This window comes from Aedes albopictus, chromosome 3 (assembly GCF_035046485.1).
Source record: "Aedes albopictus strain Foshan chromosome 3, AalbF5, whole genome shotgun sequence".
Classification (NCBI taxonomy): Eukaryota; Metazoa; Arthropoda; class Insecta; order Diptera; family Culicidae; genus Aedes; species Aedes albopictus.
This window is the reverse complement of record NC_085138.1, coordinates 357,396,875-357,417,373: the sequence shown is the minus strand read 5'-3', so window position 1 is coordinate 357,417,373 and position 20,499 is coordinate 357,396,875. Positions and strand designations below refer to the sequence as shown.

Sequence of the window (20,499 nt, the reverse complement as noted above, 5' to 3'; positions counted from 1 at the left end):
TTCTAACAAGTCTGTCCTTAATTGTGCTTGAATATGTTCCTGCTTAAACTAAGAATATATTTCCTGTGTTAGTTTAAAATTTTCTGGAAGCCTATAAGAAAATTTGGGCGATAGAACTGCTTTTTTATGTTTTTGCAGAATACTTCAAACTTAGTTGCACGTTAAAATAATCCATTTTGAATTTATGAAAAAATGAGTATCCTAATATTTGCTAGGGGGTTTTCTTCACCCTCCAGCGATCGCGCTGTTTAATTTTGTTTAATTTTTTGACACGCTGAAAAAATCTCACTGTACTAAGCAATAGCGTGGTGCTGACAGTGGCTGCCAATCGCGCGACTGCCGGAAGGTTAAGAAGTTACTCCAAGGATTGTTTCACGAATTTCTTCTTGGATTCCTTCAGATAACCTGCCATGAATTATTTCCAAAATTGTTTCATAGATTCCTGTTTCACTCTCTTTTTTTCACATATTTCTCTACGATTTCCTCCTCGAGTAATCCTAGAAATTTTTCCATTTTTTAAAGTAATTACTCCAGAAATGTTTTCTAGAGATTTATGAAGGGATTCATTTGCAAATTTTAATTGGTTTCACTTGATACATCTCCAGATTCTTGTTAAAATACGTCCAGGCATTTCTTTACTTAAAAAATGCTTTTGAAATAACTCAAGAGGTTGGTTTAGAAATTTCACCAGAGGTTGCCCTAGGAGTGTCCTCTAATTTTCTTCCAAGAATTTCTTCAGCAAATCCTCCTTTGATTTTTTCAGAAATATCTCTTGGATTCCTTCAGACATTTCTCCAGGAATTATTTCAAAAACTCCTTCAGAAATTTCTAAGTGATTTTGCAGGAGAATTTTTAAGTGATTCCTCCAGCTATCAATTTCAAAATTCCTGTAGGGTTTTCTTCTGAAATTTCTTCAGGGATTATTTTTGAAATATCTCCAGAGACTTCGGTGGCTCAAGGATTTCTTCAACAATATCAGCAGGATTTTTTTCAATATTCCAATATGGGACCCTATGAAAAGTTCTCCAGGGTTTTCTTGAGATTTTTTTCAAAAATATCTCCGTAAAATTCTTTAGTCTTTAAAGGTTTCGTGGCCGAGCGGTTAGCGGCGTCAGTCGTTTAATTGTCTCGTAAGCCTCGGAGTGTGGGTTCGATTCCCGGTCCAGTCGGGGAAAACTTTTCGTCAAACGGAAAATTCTCCACTGGGCCACTGGGTGTTATATGTGTTGTCCGTTGTCTAATGTTGTAATGTTCAGTCTGTAGTGGCCGAAAGGTCGGAGACGGTGTAATTAGCTTTTTCTAATTTTGAAATTAGAGACATTTCTCATTTGAGAGCAGAGAAAATTGTGGCAAAAAGTTTATATAATGATGAAGGCATCATTTTTATCTTGTTTTGAAGGAAGTTATCATAAAATTTTTGATATATGATGAGCTCTTTAGGCCGATGGAAATATTTAATTTGTTATATGTCCCCCCCCCCTTTCAAAAGCCCCATAATATTGAAGGGGCGAAAAAAAAACATGGCGGCCAATGACACTTTTTTCAAAACAAATTTTTTTTAAACAACCATTTTTCAATAGTTGACAATTTTTTTTTCAGTAGTGATTATAATTTTTAATTTTTCAATAGTTTTTTTTGTTTGTTCCTTATTTATTTTTTCCCCCCCCCCTCGTACCCAATGAGTGGCCTCGGACATAAAAGAAAAATAGTATTTGCATCGGCCTTATTTGAGAGCTAATAATTATCATTGGAAGCAAAACAGTTGTCCCATCAATTTCCTATTTTCTCTATAAATTGTTGCATAGTTCTTATCAAGGAACCAATAAATCTCATGGCCAGGTATTAATAATCCGATATTATCTTGTCAGCTAAATAACCTCAATATTAAAAAAAACAGTCCCAATATTTCGACACTGATTTTTCATTTGGGCCTCACTGACATTTTCGAGTTCTCTTCATCGATCCTCTCTTTGTGTTATCACAGAATGTGTATTGAGTTTTCCAAAGATTTTTCGGTTGAAATGCGAAGACGACTACATGTTGCTATAGAAACAAAAAGAATAATTATTTTGTTTGTTTTGATCAAGTTATTAGCGAAAGAGATAGTCGACGAAGAGAAATAGATCAAGTCAGTTAGGCCCTTATGAAAAATCATTGTCGATTTGATGGAACATAAATGTAACGAACAAAAATGTTCATACATTATCACTAAGAGTAACACCTATGTCTTTCTATGGGATTTTTCAAATTTAAAAGGGATGCGTTTAAAAGTACTGCCTATAGGAAGGAATAAAACAAACACAATATCTTACATTAACAACATCAACAATTTTAATGCAACATTTTCGACTTTTCTTCCCGTGAACAAGGTACAATTTCCTTTTTGGTTTTAATTGCTTAGTTCCTACGCAACGATAACATTTACACTGTATGGTGCTCATTTGATTTTGCAGTTACTTTTAACATTAGTGTAAATCTATCGGTTTAATACTTTTCTTTCTGATCATCATTCTCCTGCGACTTATCCACCTAACGTGATTGCTTATGATGAATATTGAGTATTCGTTCGTTCGGTCTTACTAGGAAATAGAAACGTAAAATTAGGAAAAAAAAAAAAGATTGCACAAGTCCCGTAGATCACATCAACATTTTGGTGCGTCAGTTCATCAGACAGTTTTTTCTTTTGTTCTGGGAAGGAGTGGTAGCTTAAAAAATAAATTAAATAATACAATTAAATAACAGTTGTAAGGTCTAACAGCAAACTGAAGAACCCGGAGGAATGATGTGTGTAACGAAATAAGTTTAACAACAAACATGAATCGAGAATGAGAATACTTAAATCAATGCATACAGTCCGACAGTCTGGAGAGCGCCGAACGACGTAAGGTCAGTCTTGATCGATTTGAAATTGAGGGGTAACAGGGGAGTACGCGTTTCATGCTGCAAAGCTTCTAGTAGGTAACTGGCGGCGATCGAGTGCTTTTCTCTAGATCAGTCCCTCTGGTGGTGACTAGCAAAAGCTCGCTTGCCCTCCGATTGATGGTAACACTCAAGCTCTCCGTGACGCAGCCACGCCATTACGCCTTCCCCGAGCGCTTCTCGATCGCGATCTTTTCCGACGTCGCGTGTTTGCTCTCGCTTCTTATTTACACCGTTCCCATCTCTGCAACGTGGTTGGGAGCTTACGAGTGGCTTGACGCTGATGGCGGTAGAGCTACGACCGAAGGCGCAGGCGCCGATTCGTGAGGCGTTGGAATGCTTTCGTAGCTCACTTCCGCGTGGAAGCCTTGCTCGTCGGCCGTGTAGCGCACGTTCTGAACTCGGCCGTCCGGAAGAAGAATGTGGTACTCGCCGCGGGTTACGCCGTTGTCCCGGTTCTGAATGTGACCGAAGTCGTTTCCGGTGTGGAAGTCACGAACTCGATAGCCGAAGGCGTATCCTTCCGAGTCCTGCTAGAAAAAGGGTAGAGAGTATTAGTGGAGTTCGCATTAGAACAAACGATACTTACGTCGTGATCTTCACTGTGATCGTCGTCGTGATGGTCATGCTGATCGTGGGGATCTTGATATCCGTGGTATTCGGCGCGGACTAGCTGACCATGCTCTTCGTAGTTATGATGGTGATGTTCAGGAGCATCATGAGAAGCATCGTAGTGATGGTGCTGGTGGTAGTGCGAGTGCTGCTTATATTCTACTTCTTTTGGTTCATACTGTACGCTAATGGGTTCAACGATAGTTTTTGGTGTACTGTGGATCGTATGAATCTGTTGGTAACTAGCTGATTCATGGCTCTTCGCATCGCTCTCATAGCTGAAGGATTCGGCGGTTGGGGTTGCCACCGTCGATCCGATAATGTACGTGGCATGAGTAGGAGCGAAAATGGTTGGACCTACGATGTCGGCGTCGGAAATATCCGAAACGACCTCCTTGATCGGGGTGTAGTCCTTGGTCATTGGAACCTTCAGCTGAGGGTTCATCTGCACCGTATGGTACAGGGTGCTCGGTTTGGGACTATCTTCGTACACAATCTTTGGTCCGTTTTCGATCTTCACACTGCGGTAGCCGGTGGTCTTCCTGGGAAGAGTTGGCGCCGGAGTGGAAGATTCCCCAGGGAACATGATCGGAGCCGTGCTGTCCTGGGGTCGTACTCTGGTTTTCATTGCTTGCAGAGGTTGTGCGTTACCCACCGGAATGGGCATATGCAGTAATTCGTTGAGTCCTTTCAGTTGAACTGTTGGACGTTTGCCGATAAGGGCGGAGAGTGCGGCGATGCTGCTTCCAGTTGATTCATAGCTTTCTGCCGAGTGCGATGATTCCGGGGCATGGGAATGTTCTACGTGATTTCCTTCATAGTAGGAAGGCTGCGACTGTTCCTTGGAATCTGGAACTATGATCTTGAGGCTTTGGAAGGGTTTTGCTTCTTTGGGTTGTTCGTAGCGGAGTTCGACCGGTCCGTAGGGGTTGTTGTATTCGGGTTGTCCAGCTTCTTGAGATGACGATGGAGCAGAAGGTTCTTTGTCATAGGAGATAGAGATTGAAGGCTTGACTGTGATCTTGGTACGAGGTTCCTTGATACGTACGGGGACGGGTACCTCCTTGATCACGTATTGGATCTTTGGTTTATCTTGAATGATCACTTCCTTCGGTGTTTCGTATTCATAGGTATTTTCATGAGAATGCTCGTAGCCTGGCGATAGTTCCTTCATCTTGTAAGTTTCCATGGTTGGCTTGTATGTATTGACATACTGAGGATTGACCACTAGAGGAGGATAGGAAGCCTTTTGGTGCAGTCTTTTTGGCCGGTTCAAGTTCGATACTGCCCACCACGAAGCAGGATTCCCCTTTTCTGGTTTCAAGTTTTCGCTAGAATCACTCTTCGTTGGTTTCACTGGAACAAAGCCAGTCTCCACTGGAGGGATTGGAACAAACTTAGTGTCCTTAGGGTTTTGGAAGGTCGCTTTGGCAGTCGTAGAGCTGAAGGGTTTCTTCGTCTTAGGCTTCTTGTCACCGAAGTAGAACTTTGGTGGCTTGGTAGGTTCTTCAATAGGCTTCACATTCATTCGCTCGTTCTCCTTGATTGCCAAATCAATTGCTTTCTGAACGCCAAACGGCAAGTCCTCATAATTCGTCACCTTCTTCCTATTACCTCGCATAATCTTTACCCGCCTGCTTTCCTCAATGCTCATATCGGATCCAGCTTTCGGGGCTTCCCTATTCTCCTTCTTGGGCTCCCTCTTCCTACCCTCCGGTTGCTCAACAACTTCGTCGTAAACAGATCCCCTCTTGAACGTATCCGAAGTCATAAACGGCATCCTCAAGTTCGGGTTCTCCTGTTGGACTTGCTGCTCAAACAGCTTGGCATCTCGTTCCGGAGTCTTGGCATCCTGCAACTCAAACGAAACCATCTCCCGTCCTTCCTTGTTAACTCCTGGATCGGCCGATCGCTTCCTCCTCTGATGAACCTTCACTCCTTGAGCCGATTCCGTCTCCGGAGCCTGTGTCATTGCATCCTCCGCTTGGAACCAAATGATCTCCCGTGGAACCGGTTCGATTCGTTTTCCCGATCGGCCTTCCTCACGTTTCGCCCGCCGTTTAACCTGCTTAGCTTCCCTCGTCGGTGCCTCCGGCTCCTTGTGAGGAGCAATCATCGCATCGGCCAAAGTAAACCGGAGCATCTCCCGTGGAACAACTTCCAGCCTCTTGGAGCTGCGGGGCATCGCTAGGGAGTCCAGCCGCTTGGTGCGCACCGTGGCAATCTTTTGTAGATTCTCCAACCGGATGCGATCGTTCTGCGACTCCTCGTAGTTTTGGTAGCGTTCGCTGGCTGCTGCCGTGTAGTATGGGTTGTACCGGGAACCGGCCGTTGCCAAGTTGTAGTCCGCCAGTTGGCGGTTCCTTTTGGTCAGATAGGCTTGCATGCCCTGGAATGGGGTTTGACGGGGGAAATGGGTTAATCTGTGTTCTTTGAAGTTTGAATATCTATTCATAATCCATAGGGTCGATCTGTTATGTGGTCCGATGTAGGTCGGGTAGAGTTATCAGGTGATGGTTTCAATGACAAATCGATTGTCTGGGGTTCTACTTGAATCCTAACCCTGTAACGCAAATCTACTGGTATCATAATTAAGGAATCCTGTTCTGGATTCGACCAGAACCTTGACCAGAACCCTGTTCAGAATTTGACCATAATCTTGCTCGGGATTCGACAAGCATGCTGTTCAGGATTAGAGCAGAATACTTTTCACAATTCGAGTAGAATCCTATTCAGAATCCGACCAGAATCCTGTTCAGGATTTGACCAGTATCCTGTTCGGGATCCGAGGCAGAATCCTGTTCAGGATCCGAGCAGAGTCCTGTTCAGGATTTGAGCAGAATCCTGTTCAGGATTCGACCAGAATCCTGTTCAGGATTCGACCAGAATCCTGTTCAGGATTGAAGCAGAATCCTGTTCAGGAATGAACAGGAATCCTGATCAGGATTCGACTGGAATCCTGTTCAGGATTCGACTAGAATCCTTTTCAGGATTCGACTAGAATCCTTTTCAGGATTCGACTAGAATCCTTTTCAGGATTCAACTAGAATCCTGTTCAGGATTCGACAAGAATCCTGTTCAGGATTCGACAAGAATCCTGATCAGGATTCGACAAGAATCCTGATCAGGATTCGACAAGAATCCTGATCAGGATTCGACAAGAATCCTGTTCAGGATTCGACAAGAATCCTGTTCCGGATTCGAGCAGAATCCTGTTCAGGATTCGACAAGAATCCTGTTCAGGATTCGACAAGAATCCTGTTCAGGATTCGACAAGAATCCTGTTCAGGATTCGACAAGAATCCTGTTCAGGATTCGACAAGAATCCTGTTCAGGATTCGACAAGAATCCTGTTCAGGATTCGACAAGAATCCTGTTCAGGATTCGACAAGAATCCTGTTCAGGATTCGACAAGAATCCTGTTCAGGATTCGACAAGAATCCTGTTCAGGATTCGACAAGAATTATGTTCAGGATTCGAGCAGAATCCTGTTCCGGATTCGAGCAGAATCCTGTTCAGGATTCGAGCAGAATCCTGTTCAGGATTCGAGCAGAATCCTGTTCAGGATTCGAGCAGAATCCTGTTCAGGATTCGAGCAGAATCCTGTTCAGGATTCGAGCAGAATCCTGTTCAGGATTCGAGCAGAATCCTGTTCAGGATTCGAGCAGAATCCTGTTCAGGTTTCGAGCAGAATCCTGATCAGGATTCGAGCAGAATCCTGTTCAGGATTCGAGCAGAATCCTGTTCAGGATTCGAGCAGAATCCTGTTCAGGATTCGAGCAGAATCCTGTTCAGGATTCGAGCAGAATCCTGTTCAGGATTCGAGCAGAATCCTGTTCAGGATTCGAGCAGAATCCTGTTCAGGATTCGAGCAGAATCCTGTTCAGGATTCGAGCAGAATCCTGTTCAGGATTCGAGCAGAATCCTGTTCAGGATTCGAGCAGAATCCTGTTCAGGATTCGAGCAGAATCCTGTTCAGGATTCGAGCAGAATCCTGTCCAGGATTCGACCAGAATCCTGTCCAGGATTCGACCAGAATCCTGTCCAAGATTCGACCAGAATCCTGTCCAGGATTCGACCAGAATCCTGTCCAGGATTCGACCAGAATCCTGTCCAGGATTCGACCAGAATCCTGTCCAGGATTCGACCAGAATCCTGTCCTGGATTCGACCAGAATCCTGTCCAGGATTCGACCAGAATATTGTCCAGGATTCGACCAGAATCCTGTCCAGGATTCGACCAGAATCCTGTCCAGGATTCGACCAGAATCCTGTCCAGGATTCGACCAGAATCCTGTCCAGGATTCGACCAGAATCCTGTCCAGGATTCGACCAGAATCCTGTCCAGGATTCGACCAGAATCCTGTCCAGGATTCGTGCAGAATCCTGTTCAGGATTCAACCAGAATCCTTTTCAGGATTTGACTAGAAACCTGTTCAGGATTCGACTTAAATCGTGTTCAGGATTCGACCAGAATGCAGTTTGGAATCCTTTTTAGGAGTCGCTTTGAATCCTTTCCAGGATTCTCTTGGAATTCTGCTTAGGATTCGCTTGGAATCCTGTCCAAGATTCACTTGGAATCCTGTCCAGGATTCGCTTAGAATCCTGCTCAGAATTCGCCTGTAATCCTGTCCAGGATTTGCTTGTAATCCAGTCCAGGATTCGCCTAGAATTTTTTCCAGGATTCGCTTTAAATCCTGCCCAGGATTCGCTTGGAATTCTGTCCAGGATTCGCCTAGTATCTTGTCCAGAGTTCGCATGTAATCCTGCTAAGGATTCGTTTTAAATCCTGTTCAGGAATCGCCTGTATTCCTTAGCATCTTGTCTAGGATTCGCCTGGAATACTGTTCAGGATGCACCTGGAAACTTGTCAAGGATTAGCCTAGAATTCTGTTCAAGATTTACCTGGCATCCTGTTTATGATTCGCCTCAAATCCTGTTCAGAATTCGCCTGGAATCGTGTTCAGGATTTGCCTTGTATCTGGTCCAGGATTCGCTTGGAATCCTGTTCAGTATCGTCGAGTATCTCGCCCAGGATTCTCCTGGAATCCTGTTAAGGATTCACCTGGAATCCTGTTCAGGATAAGTCTGGAATCCTGGCCAGGTTTCGCCTGAAATCCTGTCCAGGATTTGCCTCGAATACTGTTCAGGATTTGCCTTATATCCCGTCCAGGACTCGCCTGGAATTCTGTCCATGATTCGCCTGAAATACTGTCCAGGATTCGTCTGGAATCTTGTTAGGGATTCGCCTGGATTCCTGTAACGGATTCGCCTAGAATCCAGTCTAGGGTTCGTCTGAAATCCTGTCCAGGATTCGCCTCGAATCCTGTTCAGGATTTGCTTGGTATCCCGACCAGGATTCGCCTGAAATCCTGTCCAGGATTCGCCTGGAATCCTGTCTAAGATTCGCCTGGAATCCTGTCTAAGATTCGCCTGGAATCCTGTCTAGGATTCGCCTGGATTCCTGTCTAAGATTCGCCTGGAATCCTGTCTAGGATTCGCCTGGAATCCTGTCCATGATTCACCTGGAATCCTGTCCAGGTTTCGTTTTGAATCCTGTTGAGGATTCGCCTGCAATACTGTTACGGATTCGCCTAGAATCCAGTCCAGGTTTCGTCTGCAATCCTGTCCAGGATTCTCCTCGAACCCTGTTCAGGATTTGCCTTGTATCCAGTCCAGAATTCGCCTGGAATCCTGTCCATGATTCGCTTGGAATACTGTTATGGATTCGCCTAGAATCCAGTCTAGGGTTCGTCTGAAATCCTGTCCAGGATTCGTCTAGAATCCTGTTGAGGACTCGCCTGGAATCCTGTTACGGATTCGCCTAGAATCCAGTCCAGGTTTGGTCTGGAATCCTGTCCGGGATTCGCCTCGAATCCTGTTCAGGATTAGCCTGGTATCCCGTCCAGGATTCACCTGGAATCCTGTCCAGGATTCGCCTGGAATCCTGTCCAGGATTCGCCTGGAATCCTGTCCAGGATTCGCCTGGAATCCTGTCCAGGATTCGCCTGGAATCCTGTCCAGGATTCGCCTGGAATCCTGTCCAGGATTCGCCTGGAATCCTGTCCAGGATTCGCCTGGAATCCTGTCCAGGATTCGCCTGGAATCCTGTCCAGGATTCGCCTGGAATCCTGCCCAGGATTTGCTTGGAATCCTGTCCAGGATTCGCCTGGAATCCTGTCTAGGGTTCGCCTGGAATCCTATCTAGAATTCGCCTGTAACCCTGTCTAGGATTCGCCTGGAATCCTGTCTAGGATTCGCCTGGAATCCTATCTAGGATTCACCTGGAATCCTGGTCAGGATTCACCTGAAATCCTGTTCAGGATTTACCTGAAATTCTGTCAAGAATTCACCCGAAATCCTGTCCAGGATTCACCTGGAATCCTGTCCAGGATTCTACTGGAATCCTGTCAAGAGTTCGCCTGGAATCCTGTCCAGAATTCACCTGGAATCCTGTCCATGATTCACCTGAAATCCTGTCCAGGATTCACATGGAATGCTGTCAAGAGTTCGCATGGAGTCCTTTCCAGCATTTGTTTGGAATCCTATGTAGGATTCACCTGGAATTCTGTCCAAGATTCGCCTGGAATCCTATTCAAGATTTGCCTGGAATCCTGTTCAGGAATCACCTAGAATCTTGAACAGAATTCGCTTGAAATCCTGTCCAGGATTCTCCCAGTATCTTGTCCAGGGTTCGCCTTGAATCATGTTCAGGATTTACCTGGAATCCTGTTGAAGATTTGTCTAGAATCCTGTCCAGAATAGGTCAGGAATCCTGTCTAGGATTCGCCTGGAATTTGTTTGAAATCCTATGTAGGATTCGCCTGGAATCCTGTCCAGGATTCGCTTGGAATACTGTCCAAGATTTCACTGGAATCCTGTTCAGAATTCGCGTCGAATCCTGTTCAAGATTCGCCTGGAATCATGTTCATGATTCGCCTCGAACCCTATTCAGAATTCGTCTGGAATCATGCCCAGGATTCGCTTGAAATCCTGTCCAGGAATCGCCTAGAATCTTGTCCAGGATTCGCTTGTAATTCTCGCTTGAAATCCTGTCCAGGAGTCGTCTAGAATCTTGTCCAGGATTCGCTTGGAATTCTGCTTTGGAATCCTGTCCAGGAGTCGTCTAGAATCCTGTCCAGAATTCGCTTGGAATCCTGTCCAGGATTCACCTGTAATCCTGTCCAGGATTTGGCTTGTATCTTGTTCAGGATTCATCTGAAATCCTGTTAAAGATTCGCCTAGAATCCTATTCAGAATTCGCCTGGAATGCTGTCCAGGATTCGTCTGTAATCCTGTCCAGGATTCGTCTAAGATTCCGTCCAGGATTTGTCTGGAATCCTGTCCAAGATTCGCCTCGAATCCTGTTCAGAATTCAGCTGGAATCGTGTTTTCGCTTGGAATCCTGTTCAGGAATCGCCTAGAATCTTGCTCAGGTTTTGCTCGAATGTCTTGTATTCCTCAGAATCTATCTCATGAATTCTGCTCAGGATGCGCTCGGAATTTTGCCCCGGGATTCGTTTGGACTCCTGCCTAGGACTGAAATCCTCAATTTATTTGGAATCCTATCTGAGATTCGTCAAAAAGTGTCCGAAAGTTCGAAATCGTTATGCCTTTTGATTGAACTAGTAGTCCAAAAATTCGCTATCAAGTAATGTGTCTTAAACTGTTAATAGTTGATCTAGTTGATGTATCCGTTTCAGTTGAGTACGTAGATGTCTGGTCCATGGTGTTGTTTCGGGTTTGTGTCTTGTAGAACCATCTGAAAGCTCTGTTTAACAAACATCTAAAATCTAAAACAAGAAGCAAGAAATGTGTAGTTATGGGTGTTCGTTGGAAAATATTTAAGAATGATTCCTTGCACACGTTCAGATTCAGCACCTCCCATCACTCACATTCTGACTGCCCGGGTTGGCCAGGTAGGCAATATTCGGTCGTCCCAGTTCAAACACGTCCTCGAAGACGGCAGCCGGCGGCCGTGTCCCAAACACTACCGGTAGTAGCAGAAGAAGCTGTAAAAGAAGAAGAAAAAGAAAATCCAATAAGTACCTTCTCAATTACCCGAATCGACACAACCTTTTCCGATAGGGGCTGTCCATTAATTACGTAAGGATTTATGGGGGGAGGGGAGGTTCGAGAAATCTTACACGCCATACAAAAATATTTAGGTTCCCATACAAAAAATCTTACAAGGGGGGGAGGGGGTGTCGAAAAATCGCAAAAATCCCCTTACGTAATTAATGGACAGCCCCATATGTATGTAGAATAAATAATTAGAGCATTCGAAGAAGGAAGCAAGTGTGGTGGTGGTGCAATGATCCAATTACACACGCGTATGTATCACATTCAGATGAGTTCAGTTGGTGATAATTGCTAAACCGCGTGTTGTCCACGGCGTCAACAACTGGTCAGATCCGCTGTATGGAATGTGTAGAAAAAAAAAGTCATCGCAATGGAGAAGAAAAAACAAAATTGATGAATCATCATCTGAGCACCGATGAAAAAAGCGTCAAACTACAACCGATATCCGAATTACTTCACCGGTCGTTTAACGCTAATTACGCTATGACTTGGTTTTGGCTTTTTTGGCGTTTATTATGTGTGGCACTTGCGCGCAATTCGGAAGTACCAATGAGAAGATGTGCGCTGGATCGGAAGTGTGGAGAAATAGCAATTGAGGATCGAGGACGCAGCTGATCTTGGAGCTTTGTTTTGGATTCGGTTCAATGAAGCGTGCGGCAGTCAATGAGTTGGCGTTTTGTTTTGAATCTCGGGCCTACGGTTTCAGTAGAGCCGGTAAGGAGGTTATAGCGTGAAATGCGCCATGGAAGTCTGACGGTAGCGTACGGACCACCTTTTGATGATCATTAGGGAAGAAAGGAATGATAGTCAAACAACCGTTGTAATAAAATACTCAAAAATTCTCTGTCTCAGTTGTCTTGGGAGTGGCAGTGAAATAAATCAAAGCGGTTAACCTTTGTTCGGTAGTCGACTCCGTATTTTATTAGAAAACATTTTGTTTTACTAAATAACATTTGTTTTTTACACAATTGAAATAAAATCATTATTTGTTACTCATCCGCTACACGAGTAAGCAAGGCCAGATTGATGTGGAAGCGGAAGAAGGTTCATGGCCCCGAGCCTCCACATAATCTCACTGCATGAATGAAAATGTGGCACAAAAATAAAGATATAATGCAAGAATCATCTCTTGATTTGGTTTAAACCTAATTAATCCACCTAGCGGGATGGCGCTTTTCTTGTGCCTTCGAAACCAAATTCAATAACACTCAAGTGAGATGTTGATGTATATCGCACTTTCATACGTTTAACAGAAATCCATTTCATGGCACGAGAAATCATATCGTTTAGCTGGCTTTTGATGCTTGAGTTTCAAACTTATAAGAAAAAGCCGCTATCTTGAATTTGGAGCCACCATCTTGGATATTCTGGTCACCTCCGGTCCACATCTTCCCCATACCTAGTATACCCATATTACATGGTTTCAGGGCCTAAAACTCCATTGAACAGCCACCATATTGAATTTGGAGCCGCCATTTCGGATTTAAGGCCGCCATATTGGAAATTCTGGTCGCCATTTTTGAACTGCGTTATCTTCCCCATACAACATATATCCATATTGTTTGGTTTTGACATAGAACAGCCGCCATCTTGAATTTGAATCCGCCATCTTCAATTTTGTACTGCCATCTTGGATATTTTGGTTGCCGTTTTTGGGGTCCAGACATCTTCCCCATACCAAATATACCCATTATAGCATGCTTTGAACGCCTAAAACGTTATTAAATAGCACGCCATCTTGAATTTGGAGCCGCCATCTTGAATATGAGGCTGCCATCTTCAATTTTGGACCGACATCGTAGAATTTCTGATCTCCTTAATTTCCGCACAAAATTCGCCAACCATGCTAAAGGTTACAAAAATCACCGCAGTTTGATGTATCGCATGATGGGGCTTGGTTCATTTTTTATACGGCCAGTTCTACCGTTGCTGGTCCGGATCACTGAAATGCCCATAACTCCGGAACGCCTTGACCAATCCGAATCATGTTTAATAGTAAATACAGGTCAGACTCGATTATCCGGGTGACTTCGAAAAAAAGTCACCCCGGATAATCGAATTTCCGGATAATCGAGCCACACTTTTTTTTATTTTATTTTTAAGATTTATCAATCAAAAACAGTTCGATAAACATAGAAGCAAGCTTGTATGATGTTATAGTCCTTAATGGTTATAACCATAATTGTTGAGAATGGAATTTTGGCCGAAAAATTTGCATAATAAAAATAATTCTCAAATAAGGTGAATCTGATTTATGGGTGTTGCATTTGACATTTGCTACATCTTTTGACATATTGCCATCTTAAATCTCAAACATAACGAAAAAATATTTGGTCCCCGGATAATCGAGCCCCGGTTAATTGAACCCCCGGATAATCGAGTCCGACCTGTACTGCGGTAAATTTACGGTTCGATACGAGCTGTAATCCGAAAAGTCGGTGAATGGGAAGTGCCTTAAAAGTAAGTGACCCTTTTTGTACACAGACATACAAACACATAATCACACATACACTACCCGTTATAAGTACGGACTCACTTGAAAAAGTATCGCAACACTCAGTGTCATAATGCATCACCCTCCAAAAAGTTTAGCATCACCTGAAAACAGCTAAGTTTGTGCTGCTATATCTCAAAATCATGATAATATGCAAAAAAGTCATCAATCAAGTTGATCGGAAGGTCATGGATATCATAATGATATGCAGTTTGGTTCACAATTCTGCCGCTAGGAGACACTAGTGAGCATAAAAAAATGAGCATTTTTACTAGTTCTATCTCGTGATCCTGATGGGAAAGAAAGTTCAAGTTTTCGGCAAAGTTGTTCGGAAGGTCATGACAAGGTGACACAAGTGAGTATGGAAAATTGATCATCGCTGACATTCTTATTTCTCTTCCAATAATAAATATCTCTAATTCTCTCTCTCCCCTCACTCATTTCTGCACGGATGCGTAGCATCCGCATGAATCTTGAACATTACCCAAACCACTTGAATATTGAAACGAATGAAACATGAATCACATAAATATGACACGAATCAGACCGGATACACTTGAATTGGAAAAAGGGAAGATCCGAATCACTTGAAAATGACGTAAATTAGTCCCAACTCACTTGAATATGAAGTGAACCACACATGAAACACTTGAATTAAAATGACTCAGACCTGAATCACTTGATTATGTGATTATGAAGTGAATCAAAGCTGCATCACATCTATATCAAGTGAATCAGATTTGAATTACTTGAATATGTAGTGAATGACCCCTTAATCACTTGGGTTAAAATGACTCAAATCTGACACACTTTATTATGAAGTGAATGATCCCTGAATTACTTGAACTAGAAGTGAATCAGATCTGAATCACTTGCTTTTAAAGTGAATCAGACCAAAATCACTTGGATATAAAGTGAATGAGACCTATTGAATATTAAGTGAATCAGACCTGAATAACTTGATTATAAAGTGGATCAAACCTGAATCACTTGAATATCAAGTAAGTCAAACCTGAATCACATGAAAATGAAGTGAATCAGACCTTAATTGCTTGAATTAAAATGACTCAGACCTGAATCACTTGAACATGAAGTGATTCAGACCTGAATCAATTGATTAAGAAGTGCATCAGACATGAATCACTTGAATATCAAGTGAATCAGACCTAAATCACTTGGATTAAAATGACTCAGACATGAATAACTTGGATAAGAAGTGAATCAGACTTAAATCACTTGAAAATGAAGTGTATGAAACCTGAATCACTTGCATATGAAGTGAATCAGATCTGAATCATGTTCAAGTGATTCAGACCTGAATAACTTGAATATGAAGAGAATCAGTCCTAAATCACTTGAATATCAAGTGAATCACACCTGAATCACATGGATTAAAATGACTCAGACCTGAACCACTAGAACATGAAGTGAATTAGACCTGCACCCATCGAATATGAAGTGAATCAGACCTGGATCACTTGAATATGACGTGAATGGACCCTTAATCACTTTAATATCAAGTGAATCAAACCTGAATCACTTGAATATCAAATGAGACAGTCCTGATTTGCTTAAATATGAAGTGAATGAGCTCTGAATCACTTGAACATGAAGTGAATCAGACCGGAATCACTTGAATACGAAGTCAATGAGCCCTGAACCACATGAACATGAAGTGCATCAGACCTGAATAACTTGAATATGAAATGAGCCAGACCTGAATAACTTAATTATAAAGTGAATGGAACCTGAACCTATTGAGCTTGAAATAAATCAGACCTGAATCACTTGGATTAAAATGACTCAGACCTAAATCACATGAACATGAAGTAAATCAGACCTGAAACTATTGAATATGGAGTGAATCAGATCTGAATCGCATGAACATCAAGTGAAACTGACCTGATACTTTGAATATCAAGTGAATCAGACCTGAATGACTTGAATATGAAGTGAATCAGACCTAAATCACTTGGATTAAAATGACTCAGATCACGTTGAAAAAATCTCGCTTTTTGTACTCAGCAATAGCGTGGTGCTGCCGTGGTGGCCAACCGCGCGATTGACGGGAGACTGCAGTGGAAGGTGCACCAAATGTTTTTGTTCTTTATGATTGACCTGCATAAGGGTTTTCAACGAAGCCAGTAATATTTTTGAATTTGGAATGACGAAGCAGAATTTTAGAAATAAGCTATAGGGGTAGGCGGGGCAATATGGACACTCGGGGCAGAATGGACACCCTCAATATTTTGGAATATGCGAACTTTTTTTGAACTTTTAATGAATAGAGAATATAGTCCATTTGTCTAAAACGTAGTTTCAGGAAAGAAACATTCGAAATTAAAATTATACTTGATTTTACACGAAAAAGTTGCGTCCTCCGTTTTTTGTGCATGGAAATTATAATTTTCACACCATCTAAAATAAGATTTAGTGATTAATTTTTTGCAGGTCGATTAAAACCTGATATTTCTAGAACACATGCAAGTAGTTTTGCTGTATCTACATGCTTAACATGTTAATATTTTCTTCTTTATTATATCAAAAATCAAGTTTGGAAACATCTTCTGCTGCCGGGGCAAAATGGACACTCACCTTTTTGAAAGAAGCGGCAAGGGAAAAATATAACCTAAATCACAAACCAACCAAATTCTTCGATTTCAGTATATTTTCGGTTAAATGTTCACTATAGTAGACATAGGGTGAAACAAGTTGGTCAAAAATCGACAGAAGTGGAAAATAGTTGCTCTAGGCACAGCTGTACATGCCGACAAAAACGAAGCTTTATCCAAGACAGCCTGAATTTAAATTAACTGAACAAAAATGAACTACTTCGGCGTATTATTCATCCATAATAGTTGTTTTGTAATGAAATGACTTTATAGGTGTAAATAATGTACGAAATTCGTAAAAGTCTCATGGTGTCCATATTGCCCCATGGGGGTGTCCATTCTGCCCCGTATGCTTGAAGACGGTCATGAAAAACTAACATTTTTCAAAACATTTTTTTTGAAGTGGATAAATAATTTTTCTTCGTGAGCATTCTTATGCAATAGATGCTAAATAGACTTTAAAAGGATACATGTATCAAAAAACTAAACTTTTTTGACATCTTGCCAGGTAGAGTTGGCGAAAACCTTAGGGTGTCCATATTGCCCCGCCTACCCCTAAGTTAAAATAAAGTATCAGTCTGTACGATTTATATCGAAGACAAAGAAATAATAATAAATAAATAAATAAATGTTTTCGGCAATTCCTTTGTAATTCCCTTATGCTTTTTCGGGCATATGTTCTGTGACTTCTATGGGAATTTCTACATCGATAGCATTCAGAATTTTGGTGGTAATTCTGGAATCTTTCGGGCATCCCTTTAAATTTCCTTGAAATTTACAAAAGCAATTTTGTGAATTATTTTTGCTATTCCTACGAATCTTTCAGACAAATTCTTCGTGAATTTTTCAATATCAATATCTGCGGCAGTTTCTTTGACAATTCATTTCGAACATGCTTCGATATTTTCTATATGAATGTTATCGAAAATTCCCTTGGATATTTCCCAAGCAAATATCTTTGAGTTTTTTTTTTTGGAAAATTCTTTGGCAACTCTATCGGGATTCATTTGGAAATCACCTTTAGAATTCCTTCGCCAATTACTTTGAAAACATTTTAGGAAATTCCTTCAAATATTCCTTTGAGGAGTCCTTCAGCAATTCCTTTAGTAATTTCTATTGATTTTTTTCGACAAATTTATTGTAATCATTTTCCGATTTTCTTTGGCATTTTCCTTCGGCAATTTCACTGAAATTTGTTTTGAAAACTTCTATGGAAACTCCCTCAGAAATTCCATTTCAAATTTCCCAAGCAGATTTCAGGAAGTTTCTTCGGAAATTTTTCTTTGATTTTTTTTAATTTCTTTTTATTCGTTAATTTTAACTTAGGCTAATTCTTGACTCATTTTTCTTTGACAGTTCCCATAAAAATTCCATTAGTAATTAATATCGGTAATACATTATCAGATTCCTTTAGTAATTCTTTTGGAAATCTCAACTTTTTTGTCAATTTCATCTGTAAAAAAAAATAAATGAAGATTTCTCAATTTCTAAATTTTCAAAGGAATTACATGAGAAATATGTAAAGGAATAAACGAAGGAATCCACTACGATATTGTTGAAGAAATTTCTATTATAAGAGCCTTAAAATCACAAATATATGGCGAATAGGATGCCTAGTATAATTGCTGTTGGCGTGGCAATGACTGCTGGTAACCTCAAATTCAGATGAAGGAGAGTGAAAGATCAGTTAAAGAAACAGTGGAAAGAGAAAGACCTTCGATAGTGGATGAAGTAGTAAGAAAGCATACAGATTAGAATCATAAATTGAAATAGTAGTTGGAGCAAAGGTTTGAAACCCAACGGATGGAAGCACTAAGAATTGTGAGAAAAATTGTATTATCTATAAGTTGATTGAAATTCAATAAATCTATTTAGTTTAAGCTGATCAACGAAACAACGACTTTCGATCTGCTGTAAAATCAGTGCCGTGCTTGAATCTCTCCCCGCTCCAACAATTGCCATTTGAAATATTGAAATATATTTAAAACATTTGAAAAATTAGAAAAAAAAAATTAAGAAATTCCCGTTGAATTTTCCAAGAAAAAAAATCGGAAGGAATTTATAAGGAAATTGCCAAAGATATTTCTGAAGGATCAGCTGAATACATTTTATTGGAAATTATAAAACAATTCACAATCATTTTTTTAAAGAAATTTCAAAACAACTTTCCAAGGAAATTGCCGAAGAAATCCCTAAAGGAATTGCTGAAGCAGTTTATGGGGGAATAAATACAAATATAAAATAGTAGTTTTCGCAACAAGGTACAGAATGACGACTTTTACAGTACGAGTCGTACATTTATCCAACGAGGCTTGCCGAGTTGGATAATTACGACGAGTGCTGGAAAAATCGAGTTCTGCACTGAGTTGCGTACAACGTTTTTTGCAATTCCATAAATTATCCTTGAGGATAGTTTTTAACAAAACTTTTTCATCAAACTGCACACTGATGTTCATAGCCATGTTTAAGAAAATCTGAACATAACAGGTTATACTGTGCAGTTGTCACAATTTTCAAAACTGCGCCCAGAAAGCATCAAGAAGTTGACCAAAACTGAAAACAGTGCTGTAATGGTTCACTACGCAACGCAAATCAGTGCTGTAATGAACGATTACAGCACTGTTAATTTGGTGTGGGAAAGTAGGCCTTTTTCTGTCAGATTTACGTGAAGTAAATTAGCCTATTACGATGAGAAATTGCAAAAAAATATAAAAAATACAGAAACCCGAGATAAACTACACAGAAAAAAATATGTAATTAAAATTCAGCGAGAAATCATGCACATAAAGGGAATGCTAGAGTTAGTGCACTTTTACATGAGACATAATGTAAAATTACATTACCATCGTGTAAATTCCCGCCAACCATAGCGTAAACCATCATGGACTCCAACCGGTTACGTGACTATTGGCGGAAATTTACACGATTGTAACGTAATTTTACATGATATCTCATGTAAATATGCACTAACTCTAGCATTCCCTTTATGTGCATGATTTCTCGCTGAATTTTACATGAATATTTTTTTCTGTGTAGCCTAGGGTTAAAAATCTCGTTAATACAGACAAAAAAAACAGATATTTATCTTAATTAAATCGCCAAAGAAATTGTCTAAACCAGCCGAAGGAATTTCCAAAGAAATCGCCAAAGCAATATCCGAGAAAATTTTAAATTCAATTTTCAAAGACATTGACGTAGGAGTTCGGAAGGAGAATTTGAAGAACAAATTTTGAATACATTACTGGAGAAAATTGCAAAAGAATTGCAATTATAATAAAATAATCGTAAAGAGAATTTTTATGGGAATAACCGTAACAATTTATAAAGAAATTGCCGAAAACAAAATCCAAATTTCGCCTATAAAATCCATAAAAATATATTCTAAATAATCTTCGAACAAAATAACAATATTCTTGTATTTGAAGGCAGCTTTAGACTGAGGTATCTGGACACCTGGGATGATTTTATGAATTATTCCCATGTACTCTTGGTTGTTTCCAAGCAGTGCTGCAATTTTTCGACAGGCCTTTATGATAGCAATATTTTGCTTTTTTCATTTTCTCCGTTTTGTTTTTCCTGTCAATGAAATAGGTACTCACACTCGCACGCAGCGTGCTGAAAGCGAGAGCTGACAGGGCTAAATTTCCATTCAATTTTCTGTATTTGAGTGTTTTCACCCGTGGTAGCGTATAGGGCACTCACAAGCTACCGCTTGAGACGAATGGCCTGTCAGCATGAGTAGTGTGTGGATGATTGGGGATTGAGCTTGTTGGGTTGCTCA

General features: G+C 40.9%; 1 protein-coding gene across 1 annotated transcript in view; it reads right to left on the bottom strand.

The window, feature by feature from the left end:
• Positions 1-2,352: 2,352 nt before the first annotated feature.
• The window catches only part of LOC115254630 (titin-like), a 52,796-nt gene continuing 34,649 nt past the window's right edge, over positions 2,353-20,499 (bottom strand). Inside the window, exons 2-4 of the mRNA XM_062855349.1 lie at positions 11,426-11,542; positions 3,509-5,920; positions 2,353-3,449 (exon numbers count right to left, since the gene is read on the bottom strand). Coding sequence (XP_062711333.1) covers positions 3,183-3,449; positions 3,509-5,920; positions 11,426-11,542 — 2,796 coding nt within the window. The 3' untranslated portion in view covers positions 2,353-3,182. The remainder of the gene's footprint in view (positions 3,450-3,508; positions 5,921-11,425; positions 11,543-20,499) is intronic.